At 36.2% G+C, this 26,178-nt stretch overlaps 1 protein-coding gene across 3 annotated transcripts in view; it reads right to left on the bottom strand.

Annotated features, from left to right (window-relative positions):
* Positions 1-4,032: 4,032 nt before the first annotated feature.
* The window catches only part of Slco4c1 (solute carrier organic anion transporter family member 4C1), a 64,041-nt gene continuing 41,895 nt past the window's right edge, over positions 4,033-26,178 (bottom strand). For all 3 annotated transcript variants that reach the window (XM_063245523.1, XM_063245524.1, XM_063245525.1), the window contains 9 exons: positions 25,414-25,535; positions 23,837-23,955; positions 21,808-21,952; positions 21,216-21,411; positions 16,239-16,392; positions 14,719-14,906; positions 11,329-11,393; positions 9,121-9,258; positions 4,033-7,096 (listed from right to left, as the gene is read on the bottom strand). In XM_063245523.1, the coding sequence (XP_063101593.1) occupies positions 6,936-7,096; positions 9,121-9,258; positions 11,329-11,393; positions 14,719-14,906; positions 16,239-16,392; positions 21,216-21,411; positions 21,808-21,952; positions 23,837-23,955; positions 25,414-25,535 (1,288 nt within the window). In that variant the 3' untranslated portion in view covers positions 4,033-6,935. The remainder of the gene's footprint in view (positions 7,097-9,120; positions 9,259-11,328; positions 11,394-14,718; positions 14,907-16,238; positions 16,393-21,215; positions 21,412-21,807; positions 21,953-23,836; positions 23,956-25,413; positions 25,536-26,178) is intronic.

Genomic DNA, 26,178 nt, shown 5'->3' with positions numbered 1-26,178 from the left:
GGAATACTATTCACCTAAAAAAAAGAATAAATTCAAGGTATGTGTAGGAAAATAGATTTTAGATTTTTGAGGAAAAAGTAGGCACAATTCTGCATATTAATCTTCTGGTTAATTTAAAAAGAAATGTCCAAAAATGCTTTTAACTTTATAAACCCAACTGAAATCTTCCTTTGATCCAAGTATGCCACGTATGAAACAGAATGTCTATGTTCTCGGATTCAATATTTTTAAATAGTTTAATTTTAATCAGTATCTTTTTTTTTGAGACAGAATTTCACTATTGGGGAGGGTACTGGGATCAAACTCACAAATTCATGTTTTCTAGGCAGGCACATGTGCTGCTGAGCTAAACTGCTGGTCTAGCATTTCATTACATGATCTAAACTGGCCTTGTACTCACCATACAGTCCACACTGGCTTCAGCTTCACAAGGATCCTCCTGCATTAGCCTCCCAAATGCTGAGGTTATAGGCGGGCACCACCATGCCCAGCTATTTTGATCAGTTTTATAGATTTTCACTGAAGGAAACAGTATGAATAGTTAAAAAGAAAAAAAACCCCACAAGTTCCTGGCCCTAGCACCATGCCAAAAAAATTAAAAAGTTAATTTTTTTAATGTACACAGAATTTACATTAATCAATGAAAGACCACCTGGACAACAATTTGAAATTTATTAATTTCAAGTACATTTTCTGTGCTTGTGAAAGACTAAATTCTCTTGTTCATAGTAATTTAAATACCTTTCTGGCATTCAAAATAAACCAGAGCAATATTCACTGTTCACTCTTGGTCACTAAATGTGTAACATAAGAAATATGTACCTTTCTATTGCAAACTAGAAAGTAAATCAAAATAATACAGAGTGTATCCACGGGACAATTATCGTTATTAACTGGAAATCTTTTCAGTACTCTGCAGTACTAAAATTCTAGCAAAATCCTTACAAATAGGAATGATGGTGGTTAAAAAAAAAAAAAATGCCACTTTTTCAGAAAGCCCAGAAATACTCCATCAACAATTAGGGCACAGTGACACGGGCCTGTAATTGCAGCACACGAGGCTGAGGCAAGATGTTAGTTTGAGGCCAGCCTGGGCTACACAGTGAGTTCAAGGCCAGCCTCAACTGAAAAGCAAGACACTGTCTCATAAAACGCCAACCCCTTTCAGAAGAGTTTTAAAAAGCACAGGTACAGTACCTTTTACTGTCATTGTGAAACGGTACCACCACCTGCTGGTTCATGCAGAAACTGCAAACCTGGAAAGAGTATCGTTTTTAACCATGTTTTCAAGTGTATTGCACCAATTATGCTTAATTGCTTAATAAAATATAAATTTTACCAATGAAAAAAATATTGGATAATACCCGTAACATGTGTGGGTTTTCTAGTCCATAATGTTAATCTCAGTATATTCTAATTAAAAAAGACTAATTTCCCTGTTGTCTGATGCGATCATAAAACGTGCAACACATTTCCTCAGACAGTGCAGGTAAGAAATCTCTGACAGCTACCTCTTCTTCACTTGAATTGCCTGATCTCCCCAAATGTTTATTAAAGAGAAAAAAATCAGGCAGGTTTGATACTGTGATTTGTTTTTCCTCTCCTGTGACTTTTGGCTTTGCTGACATCTAACGTACAATCGGAAAACTGCACCACTGTGTCACAGATGGGTCAGCTTTTCGAAGAGCTCAGGGAGACAGGAGCAGATCACCCAGTAGGATGCTGCAACCTCTACCTCCGTTATCCCAAATCTGCCCCATTTCCCTACATCTTTACCTTCAACAGATTTGAGGTGCTCAAGTTACCTGCCTGTAGAGCTCCCCATTATGTATCTTGCAGTGTGAAGTCTAGTTAGCAGTGGAGTTGCTCACAAATCTAGCACAATGTGGACTTTTTACAACTGCTAAAAGACTTAGGCACAATTTTGCAACTCCAAATCTTTCCAAATTCTTACCACAAGCCAGTTCCAAAGGCTCCTTGTCTTGGTTACTTTTCTCTTGTTGCTGAGACAAAACACTTGATACCCAAAATTAGGGAAAGAAAGGCTTATTTTAATTTTTGGAGGTTTCAGTCCATAATCAGCTGGCTTCAAGGCAGGGTGGCACAACACCAAGGCAAGACTTCAAGGCGGCAGCCAGATTAAAAGCCGGGGGAAAAAATCTCTTCTCCTCCCTTATATTGTAAGCAGGCTACCCCCACCCAGGGCGAGTCTAGTACTTACACCACCTCCGAGGCCTTCTCTTGCACAGGCTGAGGATATTTACAAAGCAAGGTTCCTGGATCCCTGCTGAGTCTCTTAGTTAAAATTTTAACTTCTCAACCATAAAAGTGTTATCAACCATAACAGCTCCTAAACCACAAGAACAGGAACAGTCATAGTAACCACCCCATCCTCAGTACCAAAATCTTACTTTTCCTTGCTGAGACAAAATACCTGACACCCAAACTTAAAGGCAGAAAGCATTATTTAGGCTCACAGTTTATCGCTGTCAGTTTACAGACAGCTGGCTCCAAGTCAGGGTCGCATGGCAGAGGGGCATCGCAGAGCAGAAACAGTTCATGGTGAGCAGAAGGCAGCAAAGCAGTGAAGCAGCAGCAGCAGCAGCCCGCCTCTCCCTTCATTCTTTCCAAACTACTTGCTCTTCCGGTGGTGGCACCCACACTCGGGGTGGATCTTCCCATTACCCATCCCCAGAACCACGCCAAGCCAATCAGTGAAGTAATGTAGTAAACACACATCCTTAATCTCAGCATCACATGCCCTAGAGCCTGATAGTTTTTAAAACCCCACCTATAAATACATTAAGGTTTGGGGGAACATCTTGACAGGAGCTATAATAGCAATTTAGTAAGACTCTGTTTCAAAATAAAAAATGACTGATTCAACCCCACTACCCACCCCCGACACACAATGAATTTATCTCAGGTTGTCCAGATTGATATAAAACACAAGCCCTTCAAAGTAGAGAATTTTATTTTACAAAGTAGAGAATTTTATTTATGAAAAGGGTAGGTGGAGCAGAGATAGGAGAAAGGAACTCAGAAAAATTTAGATCTTGAGAGCCGACATTGCTGGCTTTGCAGATGCAGGAAGTGAGGGGCGGTGCATGAGCTAGGCAATGTGATTGGTCTGCAGCACACAGGAACATTAAGACCCAGTTACTAGCGAGGACGAAAAATGGACTTTATTTTTGAAATGCCCTGTACTTGATTTCTTCCAACTCCCTCTAGAGTTTCCATCATTGAATATAGCCTTATTTATTATTGACTACAACCTTAACTTGATTTGAGAACCATGGAACTGAAAAACACTTACACTACACTCTGCCTGGACTTTTGACATAAATAAATGTGAGTAATAGACAGATACTGTTTTATGATACTAAATTTTAATAATTTGCCATGTCACTAGTAGAAACTCAATATAGGACAAATAATTTGTTGTGGATAATGAAAACCAGGTCTCTTGCTCTCAGAGAAAGGGTCTACAATAAGAAAAAAGACTAGATTAACTTCCTGGCACTAAATTTCAATTGGAAGTATTCATATATTTATGCCCTCGGTTTTACTTATTAAAAAAATGCATCTAGGTACTGTGGTGAAGGGTCTTTGCAGGTTCAATGAATATTACCTATGCTGCACGATCAGTGAAATGCAATAAAAGGGATATATTACTTCTAAAACTGGGTGACAATAAGACACTAAGACATAAGACCTCTACATGTCATTATGCTCTATGAAATGGCTCACATGCAGAGGAATGGACTTCTTTAACCCTCACATAAACACACATGTTTACAGGAAGGTTATCTAATCCTGGGCACATTTTAATGATTCTGTAGGCTCAGTCTTTAATCACTTTAGATCTCAGATCAGAACCAGGAAGCATAACTGCTCCTAAAGTCCTGACTGTAAGACAATAAGCATAATTTTAAGTTACTAGAATTTAAACTTGTTTAGGACTCAGCAATAGAAAAGAAACACATCATGAATGAAACAAGGAACTGTTACAGATTAGGAAAAACTAAGGACTCATAAAAAACAAATTTAATGTGGGAACCTAGTGTGGATACAGAGAGGATAAAGAACATTAGTAACCAATATGATTTACAAGTTCTGTGCCAAGCACTTTGATAAACTGAGATGAACTAAACACATTCCTTCCAAAACTACATTACTTCTGTAAATATCAGATGTTTTATAATATGCCATTTGTAACATATGGTTACTCATACAAATCTCAGATGTTCAATTTGTTATACAAGGAAACTATTATTGAGAGAAATTTCCCAATACATATTTCATAATGAGTGTAATTTATAGTTAATGAAACATATTTATTGAGATACTCAAAATCATTAATTACATTTGACTTCCAAAGTACAATTTCCTTTTCCCATTAATAAGTGTGCTTATATTCAAACTGAGATTAATCAAATTTCAAAATCTGTGTCGTTTAATAAAGTCACTTGCTCTAATGTAAATACTTTGATTTAATAAAAGACATATATGGCAAAGTCATTTACAATAAAGAGAAATCTGAACATTCTAAACTTTTATTTATATTTTCTTCCAATTTACATAGTAAAATGCATACAGTTCTTTCCATGTATTTTCTGCTGTAGGAAGTCAAAACGCTTAAGTTCTAAGGTAATATATCCAATTATATACAAAATCATAATAGGTCAACTTGTGAGTTCAAACTTTTTGAATACAATCATTATAAATTATGAAAAACATAACTTGTGAAAAATTTTTCTAGAAGTAGCATACCAACACATACAACCTAGGTCGGTGACGGCAAAGCTTTTAGAGCTTTCAATGACAACAAACAGCCCACTGTGACACAAATGCAACAGGTTTGCCACCACCGACCTACGTGAATTCCAAAGCAAAAAACAAGGGTCATAAATTATAATAGTGTCTGTATCACCCTATCATGAAATGAGGTATTCTTTCCATAGATGTATAGTATAAAGAGGAGTCAGATTCCTTTTGAATGGGAAAATGACTGTTCTATTGCAACCACTTTCATTAAAAGTTTGTAAAAATATATCATCTTATAAAACAATACATTTAACGCAGGGTAGCCCTTGATAACTAACAATCTTTATGAAAGTTATTTACTTATTATTAACTCATCAAACTATTTCTCTCTGTGGAGTTATCTTTTTTTTCTCTCTTTTTCTAAAATTAAGTGGCTCTGGTCTAAAGTATTTGTATAGTTATTCTGTTTGCTTTATTTTCATTTCACATTTCTTTCAGGGAGGTTCTTAGAATTTGCCATTCTTTTACAGCTAAGAAATTCTCCCACTGAATCACTTGCTTCCAATTAGAAAACACAGGAAGTCCCTTAGTCTTGGCCCCACCACGTGGAAACATTTAAAACGTGTCTTGCTGAGTGGAGGGAGATACCCAACTGAGATACCGTCATGTATTCCTCTATCTTGCATATCCCTTTGGTTGCTGAGATTTTGTTTCCAAGAACAAAATTTTTAAATTTTTGGCAGCCTTCTTACTTTGATGCTTGTTTAAATGTTCCTAGTTAAGTAGATCTGTCCCTCTGATTACTGACCCACTGGTCCTCTCTCAGGATATTCAACTTGCTTGTCTGACTCCTAACTTACCTCTTCTTGAATCTCAGTCTGTACTGCTACTAGGTTCTTGAATGATCCTTGCCCACAGACTGTTGCCAAAAATCAGTGACATCCTGCCAACTTCTACAGCTTCTCATGTTGACTTTCTACTAGGTCTTTACTCTCAGTTTGCAGTATCCTGATCACAGTATAACAAGAACACTTGCCCGTAAAAAACTAACTTAAGAGAAGACTGATAGGGGAAACCTACCAAGTCTTTAGTTTGGAAAAACATTCAAATGTAATCACTTCTGGGATTAAATTTCAAACTGCTTTTCCCTGGCTCAGGTTTAGGAAGTCAGAGCCTCAAGCACAATAGGGAGGTCGTGCTTTACTACTGAGCAACACCCCTAGCCCTTCAACACTGTTCTCAATCAGGGAAATTCTTAACCATAGTAAAAGTTATTTTTGAGGATGTTCACTGCGATTCCCTCCGTATTCTGAGTTAATGTGATGTAAATCTGACCTGAATAAACAAAGTTATAAACTGAGCTCCATCACTGAGCTCTATCCTGCCAGCCCTCTTTTCACAGATCATTGGCACTTTTTATTAGTGAAGCAGGTTCTATCCTCTGCAATATATGCAACTGAATAATACTATCACAGGATCATAACAATTAAGTGTTAAAAACTCAACAAATTACCTCCTGGAATTTTTAAGTTAAAGTGAAAACAGGTGTATTCAAAGCTGGTATTTCTGTATTCACCATATACTGGAACACAAGATAAGAAACCAATATTCTAACAGTTCGATAATTTACTGTGTTAAATAAAGTTCAAAATAATACACATAAATTAAAAAGAAACTATTTTATAAAGCTGCCTTTAAACTCATGAGCTTCCTATAATAATCCTCATAGAACATTGCATAAATTTGATGAGTTTAATTTTGCACGATTCATTTTCAAATAAACTCAAACTATTGACAATGAAAATTAAAAAATAACAAATTGTAAAAAAGAAAACACTGCTTCTTTGGAATTTTTTTCTCACCATGTTTTTAAAATGTAAACATTTAACTAACCGCTGGCTGGCTTTCTTGTTATTGGTTGGTGATTGCATACCTAGAGTGTGGAAAAAAGTGAGCATATGTGATTTGAAGCTTCAGTGGACCTTGAAGGCACAGGTCTGATTCTTGCTTTGAAACAAATCAACAGTGCACACACATGCAACAAACACACTCAATTAAGAAAAACATCAGCTGTTAAAATGGTGTCCTTATTGGGCAGATAATGCTGTAATGGTACTATCTTCTCCAAAATGAAGACTGATTTTCCAGCTATAAGACACCTTCTTCTTTCACCCATCATTCACTCCTTTGTTGAGAGCTTGTTCTATTGAGACAGCAGTCACATCTGCATTCTGATTTTGAAATGACACCTCAGTGCCTGGTGGAGGTGGTTTGTACAAAAAGACTGCAAGTCCATTGAAGAAAATTGTGATAATTTTACAAGTAACACCTAAATGCAAAACCAAAAATTAATCACACATTTGGGGTTTTAGTTCCTGGAAAAAATAATGCCCTTTAAGAAATTCTACATGAACAGCAATTCACAATTTTAAAGAAAAGGATCATATGAACGTTCTAGTTCTGTATTTTAAAATCTTAAAACATTAGGGAAAAATACAACACTTATGTACAAGTTAATTAGCATTTATTTTCTTTCTAAACAATTAGAATTAATTTTACAATAATACTAGTCTTATTCTTGGTCATCATTTACATTCTCATAGGATCTAAATCCATGTTATATTTCTAACTTTAATAATGCAATGTCTTACTTAAAAAAAATTACAAGCAACCAAAAGTCAGTGAGAAAATAAATTAGCTTAATCCCTGAGCCTGAATAAGAAGTTGCAAAATTTTCATATACAAAATGAAAAATTCTTAAAATAAAAATACTTTGTAATTCTTAGGGAAAAAATCTATGAAACTATATCATAATTAATAATAATTCGGGGCTGGGGGTTTAGCTTGGCAGCATAAGCACTTGCCTTGCAAGCAGGAGGTCGTGAGTTCGATCCCCGGTACCGATAAAAATGTAAAAGACAAAAAATAATAATAATAATAATAACAATTTTCTCTAACCGATGAGCCCAAAAAACAAAATGTTCAGATTTCCTTCATAGGCTATGATTTCTTTTCAAACAGCTCCTTTGTCAAATAACTCATACTGTAGGTGGTTTTGAGCTCGACTACATGAAGTGAAACTAGTTTCGGCCCCAGTACTAGGCTGAATAAGTGCTAGCTGAGTTTATAAGCGTCAGCTGAATAAGTTAAACATGATCTCACAGTGTAATTTATACAGCTACTGATTTGTCAATCATCAATATAATATTTAAAAATGTGCACCCAAAAAACAAGAATGCTTATTGTTTTAAGCATTCACAGATTTGTAGATGATTCTATAGATTAGAATTTTTACAATTTTTGTGGGTTTGTTTTGAAAATGTATAGTTATATGTCTTTGGGAATAATTTCCACATTTATTAGCAAGAGAGAGAACACATCATTATCCATATCTCTCAGCTAAAAAGTAGGGAAAAAATCAGTTAAATAGACTACATATTCAGCCCATGAATGGGCTGAATAAAAAGGCTTTCTAGGGTTAGGCTTGCAGCTCAGCAGCACAGCCCCTGCAGAGCGTGCCTAACACCCTGGGTTTGATCCCCAGCAACACCAGGAAAAAAAACAAGAAAGAGAAAAATGTCTTTTAACAATAGGCAAAAGTAATGGGAAGATGAATTTTGTCTATTTTACTCAACATTAACACTCAGTTTTTTTGGAATTTATGTATCTTTTAGTCAATGTATCTATTACTGTGTAATTGAGTAAACACATGTGAGAGTAATAGCTCATCTACTTACAAGTGTCAGAGAGCAATGAAAATCATATGAATACATGTTCGATATTTCTCTATTTTTAAATACTTTAATTTCTTCTGTTCATTTTGAAATTCTACATTTCAAGTTTTATCTTAGTACTGCAAGTAAGACATGGTGCTTTATTTCTTAAATTTTAACTTTCAGCTATTATTTAACCAAGATATGATAGGCCACAAAAAGTAAAGAAGGAAAAACATTATGGCTAAGGCTCTGAACTCTAACGAGTTCCCAGAGCCAGAGGAACCTTCCCTGCAGCAGCCCTTCTATGTCTTACAAAGTCCAGACACCTGGATAACAGTCAGTCTACAGAATTTCTCAGAATTCTCCTTAAGCTTCTCAGTACACTTCCTCCCCAAATCTGAGAGAGACAGTTAAAAGCAAGTCATAGGATACGCAATGTAATTAAAGCTAGTCTTTTATTCTCTTCTTTTTAAGAGTAGGACTTGCAGGCTTCATTCAAAGCCTCTCATAACAGCTGTGATAACTGATCTCCAACAGCACAGAATAAGCCTTCCCAGCACAGCTGGGATCTAAGTAACCAGCAGCAAGGTTTTCTAACTCAACACTCATTTACTCCAGTTATCAAGAAGTCACTTACTTATGGCTACCAGCATATGGGCCATCTTGATGTTATCGTAAACCCAGCAAGCTCCTTTAATTCCACATTCATTAATATCCCACAGAGTACATGTGCTGTCGATTGTGGCACCAAATATAATCGGTCCAGGTATGGTACCTAGAAGAAATATAGACAAGATACAAATAGGTACAGATTACAATTTGTAATCATAGGTTTTAAACTTTATGTTGACAAAAAATAGGCATGTCTACCAACATGCAAATTATTTGATTCATGTACAAGCAAAGAGATAGAAGCACAAAAAAAAAACATTTTATATGGTTATGGATAATTTTATATTTCTAATCAATTCAAACAAGATTTTAATGAAAACCTCTAGCATAGATTGGGTTAATATTGAATATAATAAATATTTTAAATTTCTTGCTTTTATAATGTGTTATGAATATGCCTTTGAAATTAGCTATTACAGATTCAAAAAAATCAAAATAAGTTATTCTTCATATACAAATAAGTCTGATGAACTATGTGTGGGTAGGCACATTGATATAAGCTAATGTGAACTCATGTATATACAAGATAATGTGAATGTGTGTGCATGAGTGTATATTTATGTGTGGATACAAATATAACTCCATGCTAACACACCCAGCAGAATCATTTATTTTAAATTTTAAATTTTTGTTGTTCATTTTAATTTTATTAGTATACCTGTGCAGTAAATAATGATTACACTCATCCCAGGGAGTTGATCCACATACATGACATAGTTTCTTTTTTATTCCCTGCTTTTCTCCTCTCACCCCCTTCCATGTCTGGGCTTCCTTCCCTTTTGTAAAAGATCCATCTCTCTGTTCCCTATTAACCATCTCTTTGCTGGTTATTTATTTATATTTTGGGTTTCACATTCAAGACATCATGTGAGATTTAAGCTCATGTGTCTGATTTATTTCAGGCTGGAAAGCAATAAATCTCCACGCAGGGTGGTGGACCCTTCCTCTCTAGAGGTTCTACATTGGCAAATTTAGCCAACTGCAGATTAAAAACATTCCCTAAAGATTGTGGTGCTACTAGACATATTTATTATATTTTTCCTGTCACTATTCCTTATAAAGTAACTATTTACATGGTATTTGCATTGTTTTGTATACTATAAGGCATTTAGAGATGCATTAAGGTGTGTAAGTTTGAAGTACATAAGAGAAGGACAGGCCTAGGTCACATTCAAACACTGCACCCTTTTAACCCAAGGCTTGAGGAATCAAGGATTTGGGTGTCCACAGGGATCTTGGAATTAACCTTCCCAGGAAACAGAGGAATGACTATAGTTAAGGAGCTTGGGCTTATTACATATCGGATGCAGCATATGATTTGAGGAAATATTGCCTAGACAATGATCTACGCTTCATGGCCTACCAGTTGCACAACAGCAACAAAAATGGTCGTAACTCAAATCACTATCTTAAGTCCTCTTTACACTTTTAAATGTGAGAATAGAGACAAAATGGTGCATTCACAGTTCCTTAACTTATGTATCTGAAAAATGAGAAAGTCAGACCAAGTGATTCCTAAGATTTTAACTTATGTTTTTGCTTTTAAAAACTGATCTTAATTTTTTTAATGTTTCTTTCTTTCTACTTTTCCTACATCTAGAACCTTGCAAAAGCCTCCAATATGGGGCAGGAGTTGGCTCAGCAGCATAAGTGCCTGCCTGGCAAGTGCCAGGTCCTGCGTTTGATCCCCAGTACAAAAACAGCAACAACAAAAGATTCTCTGGTATAAATTCTTTCTTTCATCAAACCTTATCTAGTCATAGACTTTACACCACAGTTACTTTTGAACTGTTTTAACTCCTTATTTTTCATTTCTAATACAACACAATAGTATCACAAATGGAGCTAAAAGCAGAAAGTAAGTATAAGCTTGAGGTCATATTTTATCTTTCGAACAAATGAGGTATAATTTTTAATGTTGCATTTATCACAGGTTTGGAAATAACAGTAACAAATCAGGTGGATGAAAAGTAAAGGTATCTTACTCTTAAGTGCTATATAAAAATACTATTACATCTTGAACTTTGGGAAAAAGTTGTTTTTTCAATAACAATTCTGTAGTCTTCCTCTTCAATTGTTTCTTGACACATGCTACATCTGAATTAAGTCAATAACATTAATGAAACAAAATATCCAACACTTAACACTGCATCATATAAACTGGCATACCCACCCAGTAACCGAAGCAACATAAACTGTGTTCCCAATGCTAGAGACCGCTGCCTCTGATCAACACATCTGGAAATATACAAAAATGAGACAAGAAAGTTGTACATTTATTCATTGAGCAATTTTGTATCTTTATCAGTTTAGCATTTTGGTGCCAAATTAAATTTTGAGCATATAAAAGACAGAAAATTATTTATATGACCTTAAATTAGTTTAATCATTCTGGGTTTATAAGAGAAGAAAAATGCTATCAAAACTAAAATACTGCAAATAACAGAGTCACCAACCCCTGTGAATTTTAACAAAGGTAAAGGAGAAAAGACATTCATTGACAAGAACTGACCAAAAGGTTTTCATAAAACCTGTCAATAAATTAGATACAGAGCTGATGCACTCCAGCACCCTGCTAGTGTAAGTTACCATGCTACTGTAGGATGACTAGACTCACAAGTTCCATTCAAGATAGTACCCAAATTCCTGTCCTAAGTAATTTGGTAAGAAAAAGAAATAAAAGCTATCTACGTTGGAAAGGAAGAAAAATAATAGCCTTCGTTTCCTGATGATATGAACTTTCATACAGAAAGCCCTAAAAACTCCGCCAGAAAACTAGTTAAGAAATACTCAGGATACAAATTAACAAAAATTAAGTTGTGTTTCTATGCATTGTGTAAAATATCAAAAAAGCAACTAAGAAAACAATATCATTTATGATAGCATCAAAAGATAAAATACTTAGGAATAAATCTAACTCACAAAAGAGAAATTCTTGAAATTAAAAAAATTAATAAAAAAAATTGAAGACACAAATAAATGGAAAGACATATTATTTTCTTGCATTGGAAAAGCTAACACTGTTAAAATTCCACTACTACACAAAGCAATCTACAGATTTGATACCTTCTAGGTCAAAATGCCAATAATATCTTTCACAGTCCTAAAATTCATATACAACTACAAAAGACCTAAAATGGCTAAATGAATCTTGAGCAAGGAGAACAAAGATGCAGGCATCACACTAACATATTTTTAAATATAGTACAAAGCTATGGATATCAAAAGACTATAGGTCTGACATATATATATATATATATATATATATATATATTCGTGTATATATAAAACAGAACAGAGAGACAAAAAATAGGCCTACATATTTATATGCGATTGATTTTTGACAATGGTATCAAGAATGCATAGTACTAGGGCTAGGGATTTAGGTCAGCAGCATAGAAGCGCACAGCCGTAAGTTCGATTGCTGGTACTGATAAAAAAAAAAAAAGAATACATAGTACAGAAAGAAGACTTTCCTTAATAAACCAGTAAGTGAAATAGTAAATGCTGGATAATTACAGCAAAAGAATAAATTTGGACCCTTCTCTCATAACATATACCAAAATCAACTCAAAATGGACTAAAGTCTTTACACATAAGAGTTGAATCTATAAAACGTCTGCCAAAAGCATAAGCGTAAAGTTCCTTAGTTCCTTGACTTTAGTCTCCACAATGATTTTTTATGTAAAATCATAACTGCTCATCAGGGAATGGTACGTCAAAACCATCAATATCACCTCGCACCTGCTACCTGGCTATTAACAAAAAGGACAAAAGACCACACATACTGGCAAGGTATAGAGAAAAGGGAACCACTGAAAATTGTTTAAAGAATGTAAATTGGTATGGCTATTATAGAAGGGAGTCTAGAGTCTTCAAAAATTAAAAACAGAATTATCCTGCTATCCGGCATCTCAACCATGAGTACATATCTAAGAGAATAAACTCAATATGGGGGAGAATACTTATACCCTCTCATGTTCATTTCAGTGTTATTCACAATTGCTAAAATATGGAATCAAATTAAGTGTCCATTAGTAAATGAATAAAGGAAATGTGGTACATAATACTAGTCAGTTTCAAAAAGAAAAAGAAACCTTGGCATTTTTGACAACATGGATACACATATAAAATTACATGCCAACTGAAATAAACCAGACAAGGACAAAATACTAATACTTAATCTCAGTCATAAGCAGATACTAAAGCAATCAAGTTCATAGAAATTGAATGTAGAATGAAGATTGCCAGGAGCCGAAGGTAAAGAACTGGGCTGATGTCAAGGGGTAAACATTTCAGTTATTGCAGGGTAAGCCCTGGAGATGGAATACACAGCTTGGTGACTGTGGTTAGTAACACTGTATTAGAGTTGAAATCTTCCAGGAGTCGATTTTAAATGTTCTTATCTCTCTCTCTCTCTCTCTCTCTCACACACACACACACACACACACACACACACACACCCACACACTATGTGAGGTGATGGATATATACAGTAGCTTCATTGTGGTAATCATGTCACACTGCATATTTATTTCAAAATTTTCCTTAAAAAATAAAAATTTTATTTGCCATCTGAAAACAGTTATATTTGTATTTATACCAAAAATAGTGTCTTTTTAGCTACTGCCATTAACCTAAGTTGTAACCACATAATTCTAACACTTACTTAACTTTGACATTGAAATCCTATCTACGAGATAAAGGTATAACTTTGAAACAACATAAAACAGTTCCTGAAGCTCATTCTGATCCAAAAATCATTCTTTAAGGAATGATCACCAAAGATCAAGGAGGCAGGGTACTAACCAACAAAAGTTGTGAGAGTCAACTAGTTGAAAGGCGATTTATATAATTTTCAAACATGAAAATTTTAAAAGTATTTTCCCTAAATAGCTTCCATTTCCATATAATATAATTAATGTTAATTATTTAATAGTATTAGAGTTGAATTCATAGAACTTTTCATTTTCAAATATATGAAAAGGAAGTGAAAACAAAATACAGTAAAAGTTTTGGAAAAGCCCTTAGGAAAGATACAGAAAGACCACAGTGTTTATGGATGGGCACACAGGAAATATTTTTAAAACAGTATAGAAGCAGAACATCTGAAAATATAAAACCCTGGCTAACAGCTAGACTGCCGGCTTCTTTTTGATTATCCTCATTTCTAGGATGACTTACTGTCAAAGCTCTTAGTATTTAGGGTAGAATGCATGCCATTCTGAGTCTGGGTTACATGGAGTACATTTAATTTTCATGAAACTCAACTACAGTGTACCTAACTCCAGCTCACCACTGAAGCTGCATGAAATAATCAGAAAAACTAGCTCCACGCACACACCAGACAGGCACTATTATTATGGCACCTTCACACACACAGACTATCTCATTAAATTCCAAACATCTGGGGTTCTGTGAGGGAGCTTTCCTAATGACAGAGAAATCATGTTATTTTTAAGGGCTGGATGGCCGCTATAAGCCCCAGCTGAACCCCTGGGTTAATTTTCTTTGCACTCAACATGTTGTCTTAGGGAATGAAAATTTCACAACGCATACATACCTCAGTATGGACACAGTTATAGGAGTACCAGCCATAAAGGTGAAGATCACAGTAACAAAAAACATGCCAAGGAAGACAGGCAAATTTGTGCAGTGAGTTTCACATTTTCCTGCTTTTGCTTCGAAGCTCACACTTTCTGTAGATGTTATTTCTGCTTTCTTTTCAATACAGGAACAGTTGTAATACCTCTGAAAAATATGAGACATAAACACAGTGAACGTGTTTATAGGAAGTAACTCTGAGAAACAGTAATTAACCTTAAAAAATTCAAGAATGCAGTTTAATCATTTGTATTTGAGACTTTTGTAGCCATTACTTCAACTTGTAACCATTGTGACTTCCAAAACAAGTTGATGAGACTCTTAACAATTATATGAGCTCACACATTCTCAACTTGCCATCAACCATAATTATTCAAATAATGTTTTCCTGATAACATTCTTTCTTTTCATTACCAGAAGAAAAAAAAAGGCAGCCACTGTTACAATTTCACTAACCGTAATTTATGTGACTTCTCTGAATTACTTAACTGAAAGCAAACTATCCTTAAAGTGACACTTACCAGTTACTACAGCAGAGTTGCCCACCAGTGGTTACCACGAATGCCATGCCATACGCAGCTCTCTTCCGCCACACCACTCTGCCTCGAAGCTGACCAACCATACAAGGACTGAAGCTTCCACAGTGTGTGCACCAAAAGGAACCTCTCCACCCTGAACTAAAGGGACTGGCTGCCGTTCAAAGCTATAACACCTGCCAAATTCCTAGTGTAAGGGGCAGATTCCAGAAGGCAGGGGTCAGGTCAGAGTTCCCACATTGTGTGCAGTATGTTTATTGATAAAGTAGAAGCATAACGCTTTAGAAAACAGATTAAAACTGCACCTACCATGCTAATCTGTGTTTATCACTATTTTTGATAGATTTTTTCAATATTCTTAAGATAATTTGGCCTAATAAAATGAAATAAAAAACCCACTGTTTATCACATTTTGGTTTACTCCCAGCATGAAGACTGAAACCTGAGATAAACTTTTAAATCATTTATTATACACAAGCTCCTTAGAGATAAGTACATACATATATTTACAGATACTGTGTGAACACAAAAGTGTATGATTTCATGCACATGTACATCCATGTTGGTTTTGAAAGAACTCTTTAGTAATTTTATAGATTATTTCATTTAATCATTCCTGAAGAAATGTTTTCTTACAGCTTTCAACTTATCCTCAAATGGGAAAAGAAATGCCATGTCTTTACCCCATATTTCATAGACTGAGGACTGTCATATGATTCTTAGACAGCTATTAACGTCTTTTATACCACAGTGCTTCTACCAAGTACTTTTAAAAATATCTATCACATTACCTACTAATGCACATTACTTTACCTACTGAGTTACATAATGGAAGAGGGGCACAGAAAAAAAAAAAATAGGCAGTGTAGAATTCCACTACAGGGATTGGGACAATCCTAAATACACAAAGACTTCATGAGGGGTAAAGCAGCAGGCCCATTACCTTTGGTTTACTGTTTGAAACGTAGTTTAAGCAACCCGCAAAGCAGGGAGAAAAATATTGGACCCCATCTCTTCCACAAAGCGGATAATAATAAGATCGCAAACAGTTACAGTTGGCGTTACAAGGGGCTGTCAAGTTTCCAAGATCTCCTGTCCTGTAAATAAGAGAAAGCAGAAGGTGAGGTTATCTATGGCATCACCAGGAACGACAGTTCAGAAGCAGTGTAATATCTTGCCATTCATTTAGTCACACCATTACACACGGTGCATAAGGGAAGTCACAGATCTGCCTTTGTGCATAAGCTTAATTTCTTATGGCGGACAGGCCGTCAAAACAACAGTGATGTCTGCTAGTGAAATATAATGTAAAGCAGAGGAAGTGAGGAAAGCAGGTTCTCCTTTGATGCCAGACAGTTCTGAGTGGCACAGCGTTTGCAGACAGTGAGTATCTAGTAGCATTCCCACCTCCACCTGCCAGAGGTCAGTAGCTCTCACATTAATCACAGCAGCCAAATATCCCTTGAAAGCTGGAAAACTATTAAGTCTCAAAGGTTGAATTCCTGCTAGTCAGCTTACCAATGAAAAAACTAAGGCCTAGAGAGATTGAGTTACTTTTATTTCCTTACCAAATATAATTTTCCCAGTGTTGCTTCATTCTGCCTCTTAACGGAAGCAACATCCTTCATGATGCCAAGCAAGGATTACTCTAATTAAAGGTGCTTGTCCCATGCCTCATTCATTCACTCTTTCACCCACACACACTGAACCAGAGCGAGGCTCTACACTGGTAACAGAAAGAGAAGACTGAATAAGATAGTGTACACCTTCAAAATTTTCACAGTCCAGTGAAGAGCTGTATGTAGATAATGAGATTACAAACATGCAAATCCTGGTTACCGATATCCACAAAGCACAATTTAGAAGCACCAAGAGAGGACACTACAAGTCAGAGTCCGGAGACGAGAGACTGAGAAACTGCTGCCTGAGATGACCCTCAAGGGTGAGCACCAGCATGGCCATGGGGGAGGAGAAGGAGACCTCAGTAAAGCCTGGCAGCGAAGTAGAGGTCTGACTGGTGCCCTGTGGTGCAATAGGCACAGCGCTGAGCCAGAGCAGAAACACTGCTGGACAGTGATCAGGGACCCCCAGACCTTTTTAAAAACAATGAACTCTGATCCACTGGCAAAGGGAATCACTGAAGTATCTTCCAACTGGAAAGTTCTATTTTCAAATGTTCATTTTAAAGAAATAATCTGAGAAGTGGTATAGAGTTTCAGCTTGAAGGAAGGAGACCAATGATGACACCCAGAGGGCAGGTGCTGACAAGCTGAAGGAAAGCTAAACCCAAGGCAGGATTGCAGGAAACACTGGAGGAAAAAAACCTGGATCCCTAATCAGCGCCCTCTCTCTGAAGATTGGACAAGTTAAAGGCGACTCCTACAGTGCAGCTAGAGAAGGAAGTCAGGTGGGGAAGAGGAGGTGATGCACACCGAGGTTAAGAGTTTTGGGTCTGGCTACTGGCCTGAAGCTAGAGGTCTGCACAGTCCTGGGCCTTCACGCTGAGCTACGTGCTCAGCTCTTTTTATGTTGAGATGGGTTCTCTCTCACTAAGTCACTGAGATGCCCAGGATGGGCTCCAGATTGCAATCTTCCTGCCCCAGCCTCCCAAAGTGCTGAGATTATAGGAGCTTGTCATCATTCTGGGCTAGAAATCTTAGTGTCTGTCTGCATAGAGATGCAGTGGAAACCATGAGACTTGGTAAAATTGGCCTAATACACAATGGTGAGCAGAGCACAGGGGTCCCAGGCATTACTGATTTACTGAACGCATAGCAAACTCCAACCGGGTGCTAGCTAAAATACATCTAAAAGAAACAAGGAGCCAGAGCTGACAGAGAAGCAGGCATGGTGGTAAATTCCTGCAATCCCAGTTATTCAGGAAGCTGAGGCAGGAAATCACAAGTTTAAGGCCACACTGGAAAGTTTACAAAATAAAGATGAGATCAATCATAGAGGTCTTGGCTGACCATGCTTGAGGACTGGATTCAAACAAGAGAGAGACAGAGAGATAGAGACAGGGAGACAGAGAGGAGAAAGGAGAAGGATGAGGAGGAGGAGAAAGAGGAAGACAAAGAGAAGGAAGGTGGAAAAAAGAGATGGAAAGGAAGACAGGGAGAGGGAGGAAGGAAAAACCAAAAATAAATCTTTGGAATTCTGAAGGAAAAAGAAATAAAAGCAATAGCCTGTTGGTAACTATTGCTAGAGTCTCATCTTAATGTAATAATTTACACTCAAATTATGCAATTATGCATTTTAACTTTTGACACTTAAAAATACATATGTATATAGACATAAATGCTTGTCAAAAAACAGTGAAACTAAAACACTAATGTCTTAATAAAACCTCAACTAGCAGGGCGTGGTGAAGCATGTTTATAATCTCAGCACTTGGGAGACAGAGCAGGAGGAACACCAGAGGTTCAAGGCCAGGCTCAGCTACAGAATGAGTTCAATTTCAGCCTGCAATGCATAGGGACATGCTGTCTCAAAAAAACTAAAATAAAATGAAATTCAAACTGTTGTCCCATAATTATGCCTCTGCAGTAGGCAAAGATTTTCCTAAAATTATTGCAAAATCTTGCTAGACATGGCTTTTTTAAGGAGCAAATAGCTCATATAAACAATAAAACTCTTCCTATAGTTGAATACAAAAAAAGTCATTGCATAAAATACTGCTATTTCATATTTTGAGGTCTTAAGTACAAACACCAATCATCATTATCAAAGTATGATGCCAAAATACTAGAGATTATCAAAGCAGAAGAACAAACAAGGAGTTTTAATAAATAATAGGTTTCTGCAAATGTGCTTAGACAATCTCAAGTGAATTTAGTGTTATATCTAAATATAACACATAAATTAATGTAAAATATTATACTACTTTGTGACATGAACCTTGTTGTTATCAATATACACACGTATATAAACATATATAGAGATATACAATATATACATACACATACATAAACACACAGATATAAATATACATATAGATACACATAAACTCAGGTGAATGTGAGTATGCTTTTCCTCCACTAAGAAACGTATATGCATATTAAACACTATCTCTAAGTTCCAGGTCTTGATGCGTCTTCATGATCCATTCCTCCAGTACCTTACACAGATACCATCACTTCCCTGCCCTTCTGTGATGTCAAAGATCGCTCACTCACTCTTGTGGAAACCAGAAAAGACTAAATGGACTGACACCTACTTTGTTATTCAGGGTGATAAAATGATAAAATATGTGCTAAACTATTCAGGATTATCTGCCTTCCTGAAACAAATATACAGAGAAAGTGGTTTGTTAGGAAAAGTTTGGGTGAAGCTTTAGGGGTTAAAAGTCAGGTCTGTACAACTTCATCTACATGTCAACATTTGCAGGTACTTTTCTATCTCCAGATACATAACCCAAGTCCCATGCAAGCTGACACCTCAACCCAGACTCCATTTCTGATAGCATTTATACCCTACGCTTAGCATGTTCCCTCTCTCTTTGTCTCCTCTCAAGTCTTTATGTCTGAAAATTCCTTGTAGCTCTAAAAGATACCTAAAACAGTTCCACTTTGGGTCATGAAACTTCCTGAATGTAATCAACTAAAATCGAAAAGCTTTTCTTCTTTTGAACTTCACAGTCCTTTCTAGAGCCTCCAGTTATGTAAGTCGTTCTTCAGTCACAGTTTTGTTTTCCAATCTCTCTTTCAGAACACATTCGGCCCCAGAGGTCTGCCAGAGGAAGCATTCCACAATGCTGAGTAGCCAGCACCGAGCTTAACCAAACCCTACTCCCGAAACTCAGTCTCACATTAACCTGCAGGACAACAGGCATGTGAATAGCAACTACAACCCATGATTACTGTGACTAGCAAACATCTCCAAGCAAATTACATTTCATCCATGTCACCTGAGTGATGGATTACACAAAACGATGGAGTCCTGGGCCTGGAGTACCACGTCCCTCATCAGCTTCGTGCCCATGTGACGAAATAATTAAAGCAATGCCACGAACTCTGAAATATACTTCCATGCAACACTCTCCTGCATGAACCCTTACTCACAGCTTAGGATTCCAAAGCCAAACAAAGCAGACAAACAAGGAAAGACACACAGTCAAACTAGTTTAGGCAGAAACACTCTACAGGACAAGCCAAGTTACTAAGAAGTTGTTATTTCTGTATGAAAAACCTGAATTTTAAAGTAAATACACAGTAACATCCAAGACTGTCTTTATTTTAATCTGTCTTCTAGTCTTTCTCAAACTATCTATTAAGACGATTTTTTCACAGGGAATAATTTTCATTTCTTAAATTTTAATTAAAGAGAGCTATAAAGTGAAATTTTCCCTACAGTGTTGTCATAGTCTGTTTTTCCTGCTGTATCAAGATACCCAAGACTGGATCATTTATAAAGCCTGTTTATGTTCACTTGGCGGAGGAGGTCAATACAAGGAAGAGCAAGCAGGCTGGCCTGGCTTCTCTTCCTCGATTTAATAAAGCCACTAATGCCACCATGGGGGGTATCACCCCCCTGACTTCTAATTTTCATTACCTCCAAAGCCTCACCTCCATGTACCATCAAAATCTGAATTTTGTGGTGATTTCCAATACACAAACTACTGGGAAACAAATTCAAACCACAGCAGATGCAAACTTCTGAAACGCAGTGTTTTTGTTATGTCAGTCTTTATATCAAAGCCAAGCACACTGCACAGCACATGGTAGCTGTTTCTTAGATAAATCTCTGAATACACAGTAACAACTCTAAGAAGACATATTACTTAATCTAAACACGCAGACATTCTTACACTTTTTGAAAGTTTAGTATCTTTACAAAGTCCATTCCTCATCATTTGATTTTAAAATGGATACCTAGTTTCTTATTCTGATATTAATATGAAAAAGCATTGAAATATATTTACCCATTATATGACTCAGAGACACCTGCAAATGGCTCATTTTCACATTTGGCACAAATAAGTAAAAAAGTCAGCACAAGTGCAACTCCAGAAGTGACCAAAGCAAACTTCATGGCATATTTACACGTCATTTTGTATCTTGAAACAATGGCACCACCTAGAATCTGACCAAGAGCAGCTCCAGGAATTAAAACAGCTCCTAATGAAAAAAACAGTGAGAAGCACACAAGTACGCTCAGTAACTCATCCTGACAGTGAGAAAGCATCACAGCAAAACCCCAATGTGGCTACAACACATAAAAGTATTTGCCCAGCAGAGAAATAATATGCATAAATGACTGAAGAGTCCATCAAGTAAGGGCTTAGTAGAATTAAACAATGAGCATTAAGATTTCTCTTTAGTGTGGAAGGTTTGTCTCCTTGAGTTCATACAATCAACTGTCTGATTTCAAAAAATCAGAAAATTAAAATCACAATAAGGTGTAAATTTCAGGGTGTGGCACATCCAGATTTTATACATATATACACATATATTTAACATTCAATGTGGCAAAATAAATTATTAGAGTAAATGAAAATAAAGGCAACATTTTACCTCCAATGGTAGCTGCAAAGCTGGATGTCAGCCCAAACTGATTTTCTATAAATTTAGGTAAAAATGTAGCAAATCCAGTAGTAATTAAGGCTTCAGAAGAAGTTGACAGAATTAAACATATAAAGACAGTGTTCCTCATCAAATTCTAAAGGAAAAATACAGTTCACCAAATAAATAACTACGATCACATTAGCAAGAGCAGCATTCCAATGACACTATGGTGAAATGGCAAAAATTCTAACACACAATGTAACATCTTTACAACTTTTATAGCATTTTAGATCATAAAAATTTAGCCATGGATAATTACTAGCAGAGCAGCAAAAGGACTTGACAAATGATTTTTCCTTTATCAGATTCAAAGGGCCAGGCGGGGGCGACAAAAGCCTATTTGGAAAGGTTGTCTCCTCCAGACTTACTATAAATGTTCCAACTACAAATGTACCACTATGTGATTTTTAAAATTGGGTCTGAATTCCTTGGTCCACTAAATGAAGAACTTGAGACAGGAGCGCAGTGGGAATGGACTTAAGGATCAAAGTCATCGTTCTGTTCCACGATGAAGACACAGTAATCAAGAACAGCAGATGAGTTTAAGGCTGGACACCCTTACAACACAGCTGCTGTAGAGACAAACTTCTCAAAATCTATTATGTGTAACTCAGCAAATTTTCTAGCATCAAATACAGACTTTAAAAATTTATGAAACTTACACAAAAACACACACGTGGAACTTCCAACTGCCATTTAAAAAGAGTGTACTCTTTTAAATAAAAGGACTGAGCAACACCCAGAGAGTGCTGAAATTAATGGCAAATAATTCAAAAGTATTTATGTGGTCAGAACTATCATTCAATACTTAAGTGATATCCTAACCCACAAATAAAAGGCTGCACCCACAGAGACCTGACTCAGAATACGGATCCCTACACAGGAAGCCATAAGGACTAAAAAAAAGGCGGGGCTGGGGATTTAGCTCAGCGGCATAAGCGCCTGCCTTGCAAGCAGGCAGCCATGAGTTCGATCCCTAGTACTGATAAAAACGAAAAAGACAAAAAAATAAAAAAATTTAAAAAGGCAATAGTGGTTAATGACTGCTGATAATGTAAATTAGAATTTATAAAATTCACAGAACAGAAATCTTAGCTGGGCGTAGTGGCGCACACCTGTAATCCTAGCACTTGGGAGGCTGAGGCAGAGGATCCTTGCCAGTTTGAGACCAGCATGGGTTACAAGCCCAGCTGAGCCTGGGTTACAAGCCTGAACACAAGCCCAGCCTAAACAAGAAAATGAGACTCTGTCTCAAAAAACACAAAACAAACAAAAAACCCCACAGAAATCTTACAACAGAAAATAAAGAGTAGTTGGAATTAAACTTATAAACAATAGCAAAACAACATGCATGTCTATGGGAGGAGAGGGAGGCTGGAAGGTAATGAAGAATCATGAAATACTAATATAGCCAATAAAGTAACTCACGTAATTTCAATTTCCTACTGTAGAATATCTCCATCTAAAGCACTATGAAGTAATCTGGCTGCATGTGGTGCTGCATGCCTGTAATTTCAGTACTCTCTGGACTGAAGACAGGAAGACTGCAAGTTTGAGGTACCTGGGCTACATAGTGAGACCATAAGCTCAAAACAAAACAAAACAAAAAAAACGTCCCAGGTATGACAGCACAACCCTGTAATCCTAGCACTATGGAGGCTGAAGCAGGAGGGTCACTGAGAGTCCAAGGTTAGCCTGGTCTGCATAGTAAGTTCAAGGTCAGCCTGGACTACACAGTGAGACTATCTCAAAAAACAAATGAACAAAAACTGGATAGTTTACATAAGCCCAGAATGGCAGTAAGTAAGCAAATAAGAATACATTATAAAAATCTGTATGGGGTATAAGTATGCATGTATATTGTGTGCTTGAATGAATGTATGGCTATTTGTATGCAATTCTCTACATACATACATGTGTACATATGTACATACAAGAGAAAAAGAGACAGAGAAACACAGAAACTGTTTTATTTTACCTTTAGAGCCACTGGAAAATCTTTAATATTTTGCCCAAAATTCTGATCTACACGTGATAAGGAACTGCGTTTACACTGATGAGTCTGGGAAGTTTTCTCAGCTTGAACTTTTGCTGTACCTACAATACAGTAAACTTACTTGCTCTATCATTTCACTCATTTTATGTTTTTCCATCCACTTCTTTAACTTTTTTACCCCTATTCCCTCACTTCCCTCCCCTTCCCATCTGAACATTTTCTTCCTACTTCCCAACATCTATCGTTGATTTTTGTCCTTATTTACTCTTTGGGTTTCTCACATAAGAAAAAAAGCAGTACTTAAACAGTCCAATTCATTTCATTTAAAAGCATGGTCTGAAGGTGCACCCATTTACCTAAAAATGTCTCAAGTTTACCCTTCTTTATAGCAGGGTGGTATGATTTTTTCTCATTGACAACATACTTCTACGAATATGTAAATCCTGTAACACAAAGGATGTTCCTCTCTGTGAACAAAACTGTTCAAATACCTATGCTTCTCACTAGGGCATGCTAGAGCTGGAATTCATCAATACTAAGGAGGTGTCCACCAGGCTAAATATTAAAATGAGACACTTTTTCTTCCAATGCATATTCTGTCCATTTTAAGTTTAAAAAATTTTCCCTATATGTATATCTTTTTCCTCTGCTCCCTTAGGAGCTTAGGAGCTCCCTGCTTAACAGATAAAATAATACCTGCTATCTGTTCCTTCTGATTTTTTTTTTATGGTACTAGGGATCAAAATCACAACTTCACACTTGCCAAGTAGGCACTTGTGCCAGTGAGCTAAACCCCTGGTCTCGTTTAGATTTTTAATAACAGTACTGTGAGTAAATCTGAGAAAACAATCAACATACAGAATTAGAACTGAATGGCCCAGTGTGTAAAGAAATCGATGAGTCCAATCTACTACTTCTAGTTTGTCAAGTTTTATTTTGCCTATTTCCAATAATTAACCATCTATTCTGTTGCAAATATCAATGGAAACAAATCCCTTCAACCTACAGATAAATATTTCTACAAATAATTTTAGTTGCAGAAGCAAGATCTCATATATAAAGGTACAGATATTATTTTCTTCATAAGACTAATGTTGAAATTTTATTAGTGAAATTTGATAAAAAATAACTACGGCATAACTCTGGTGATAACTGAAAATAAAAGGACTTGTACTTTCAACTACAAACAACATGAATGATTTAAGGCAGGTTGGTCCTTGAAATCAGTCACACAAACTAATAGTTTAAAAGATATTCCATCTTGCATACAAACTTAAAGCAAGAATCAAGATAAAACATAATAAATAAATTTACTAAGCAATAATGAAGTGATAAGAACAGTTTTATTATTAAATAAAAACAGAGAAAACCCATAATAAATGTTGAGATTGCTATTCAAAATTTTCTAAAATGAATATCGATATTTGATGTTTGTGTAGGCAAAATAACAGATTCTATAAAACAAGGTGAATCTATTTCATTTATATTCATCATGTAGGAAATGATATGTGGCCTAGAATTAGAATAAAATATTCTGAATTTAAAGAAAACAAGTTTACCTGGCAAATGTTTGGGAAAACAAGAGAAAGGTATTATCAAAGACCAAGCAAAGAGCCAGGATACAAGAAATCCAATCCACCAAGCCCCCAGCCATCGAGGGTCATCTTTAGTGACATCAATGCTACATGAGAGAAAAGCAAAAGCAAAAGTCAACTCAGTCTTGCCCGTTAAAACTCAGCTGTGAGGACCTTACGGTTTATAACTCAAGTGCAGGTCGCAGAATATTACTATCACATCAAAAATTTTAATGAAGTCATTATACAGATTCAAATAACAGCACACTTAAATGGGTTATAAGAGTAATGGTTTAGAAAGTATTTTAAACTGACAAATATGACAAAAAGTCTAAGATATTAAATAGTAACTGTAAATATAATGAGTACTTGAAAACACACATAGAATTCTTAAGAATTCTTTACCTTTAGCTACTTTATTTTCTCCTCTGCTGTATGTATTACATAAAACACATCTCAGCAGCAAATCACGGATCTGTGAAAAGGTCATAAACTCTGCTTCCACTAGAACATCTCTTTACATGTAGGCTGAAGTAATGTATTCAAAGTTTTTATAATGGTTTACATATTTTAACATGAATGGGTCCTTTCTATAACACACCATGCACACAACTCATGTGTTCCTCCAACAAAGTTAAAATGTCATTTCTTAAAAACCTGATTCCATGCTTCTAGAGCTGCTTCTGCACACCTGTGAATAGTCTTTAAAATACTAACCTAGACTAACAGCTGAAAGAACAAGTCTTATAT

The sequence above is a fragment of the Cavia porcellus genome, unplaced genomic scaffold (genome assembly GCF_034190915.1).
Source record: "Cavia porcellus strain 051 isolate PalLab524CR breed Dunkin Hartley unplaced genomic scaffold, mCavPor4.1 scaffold_2, whole genome shotgun sequence".
Lineage (NCBI taxonomy): Eukaryota > Metazoa > Chordata > Mammalia > Rodentia > Caviidae > Cavia > Cavia porcellus.
This window is presented reverse-complemented; position numbering and strand designations above follow the sequence as displayed.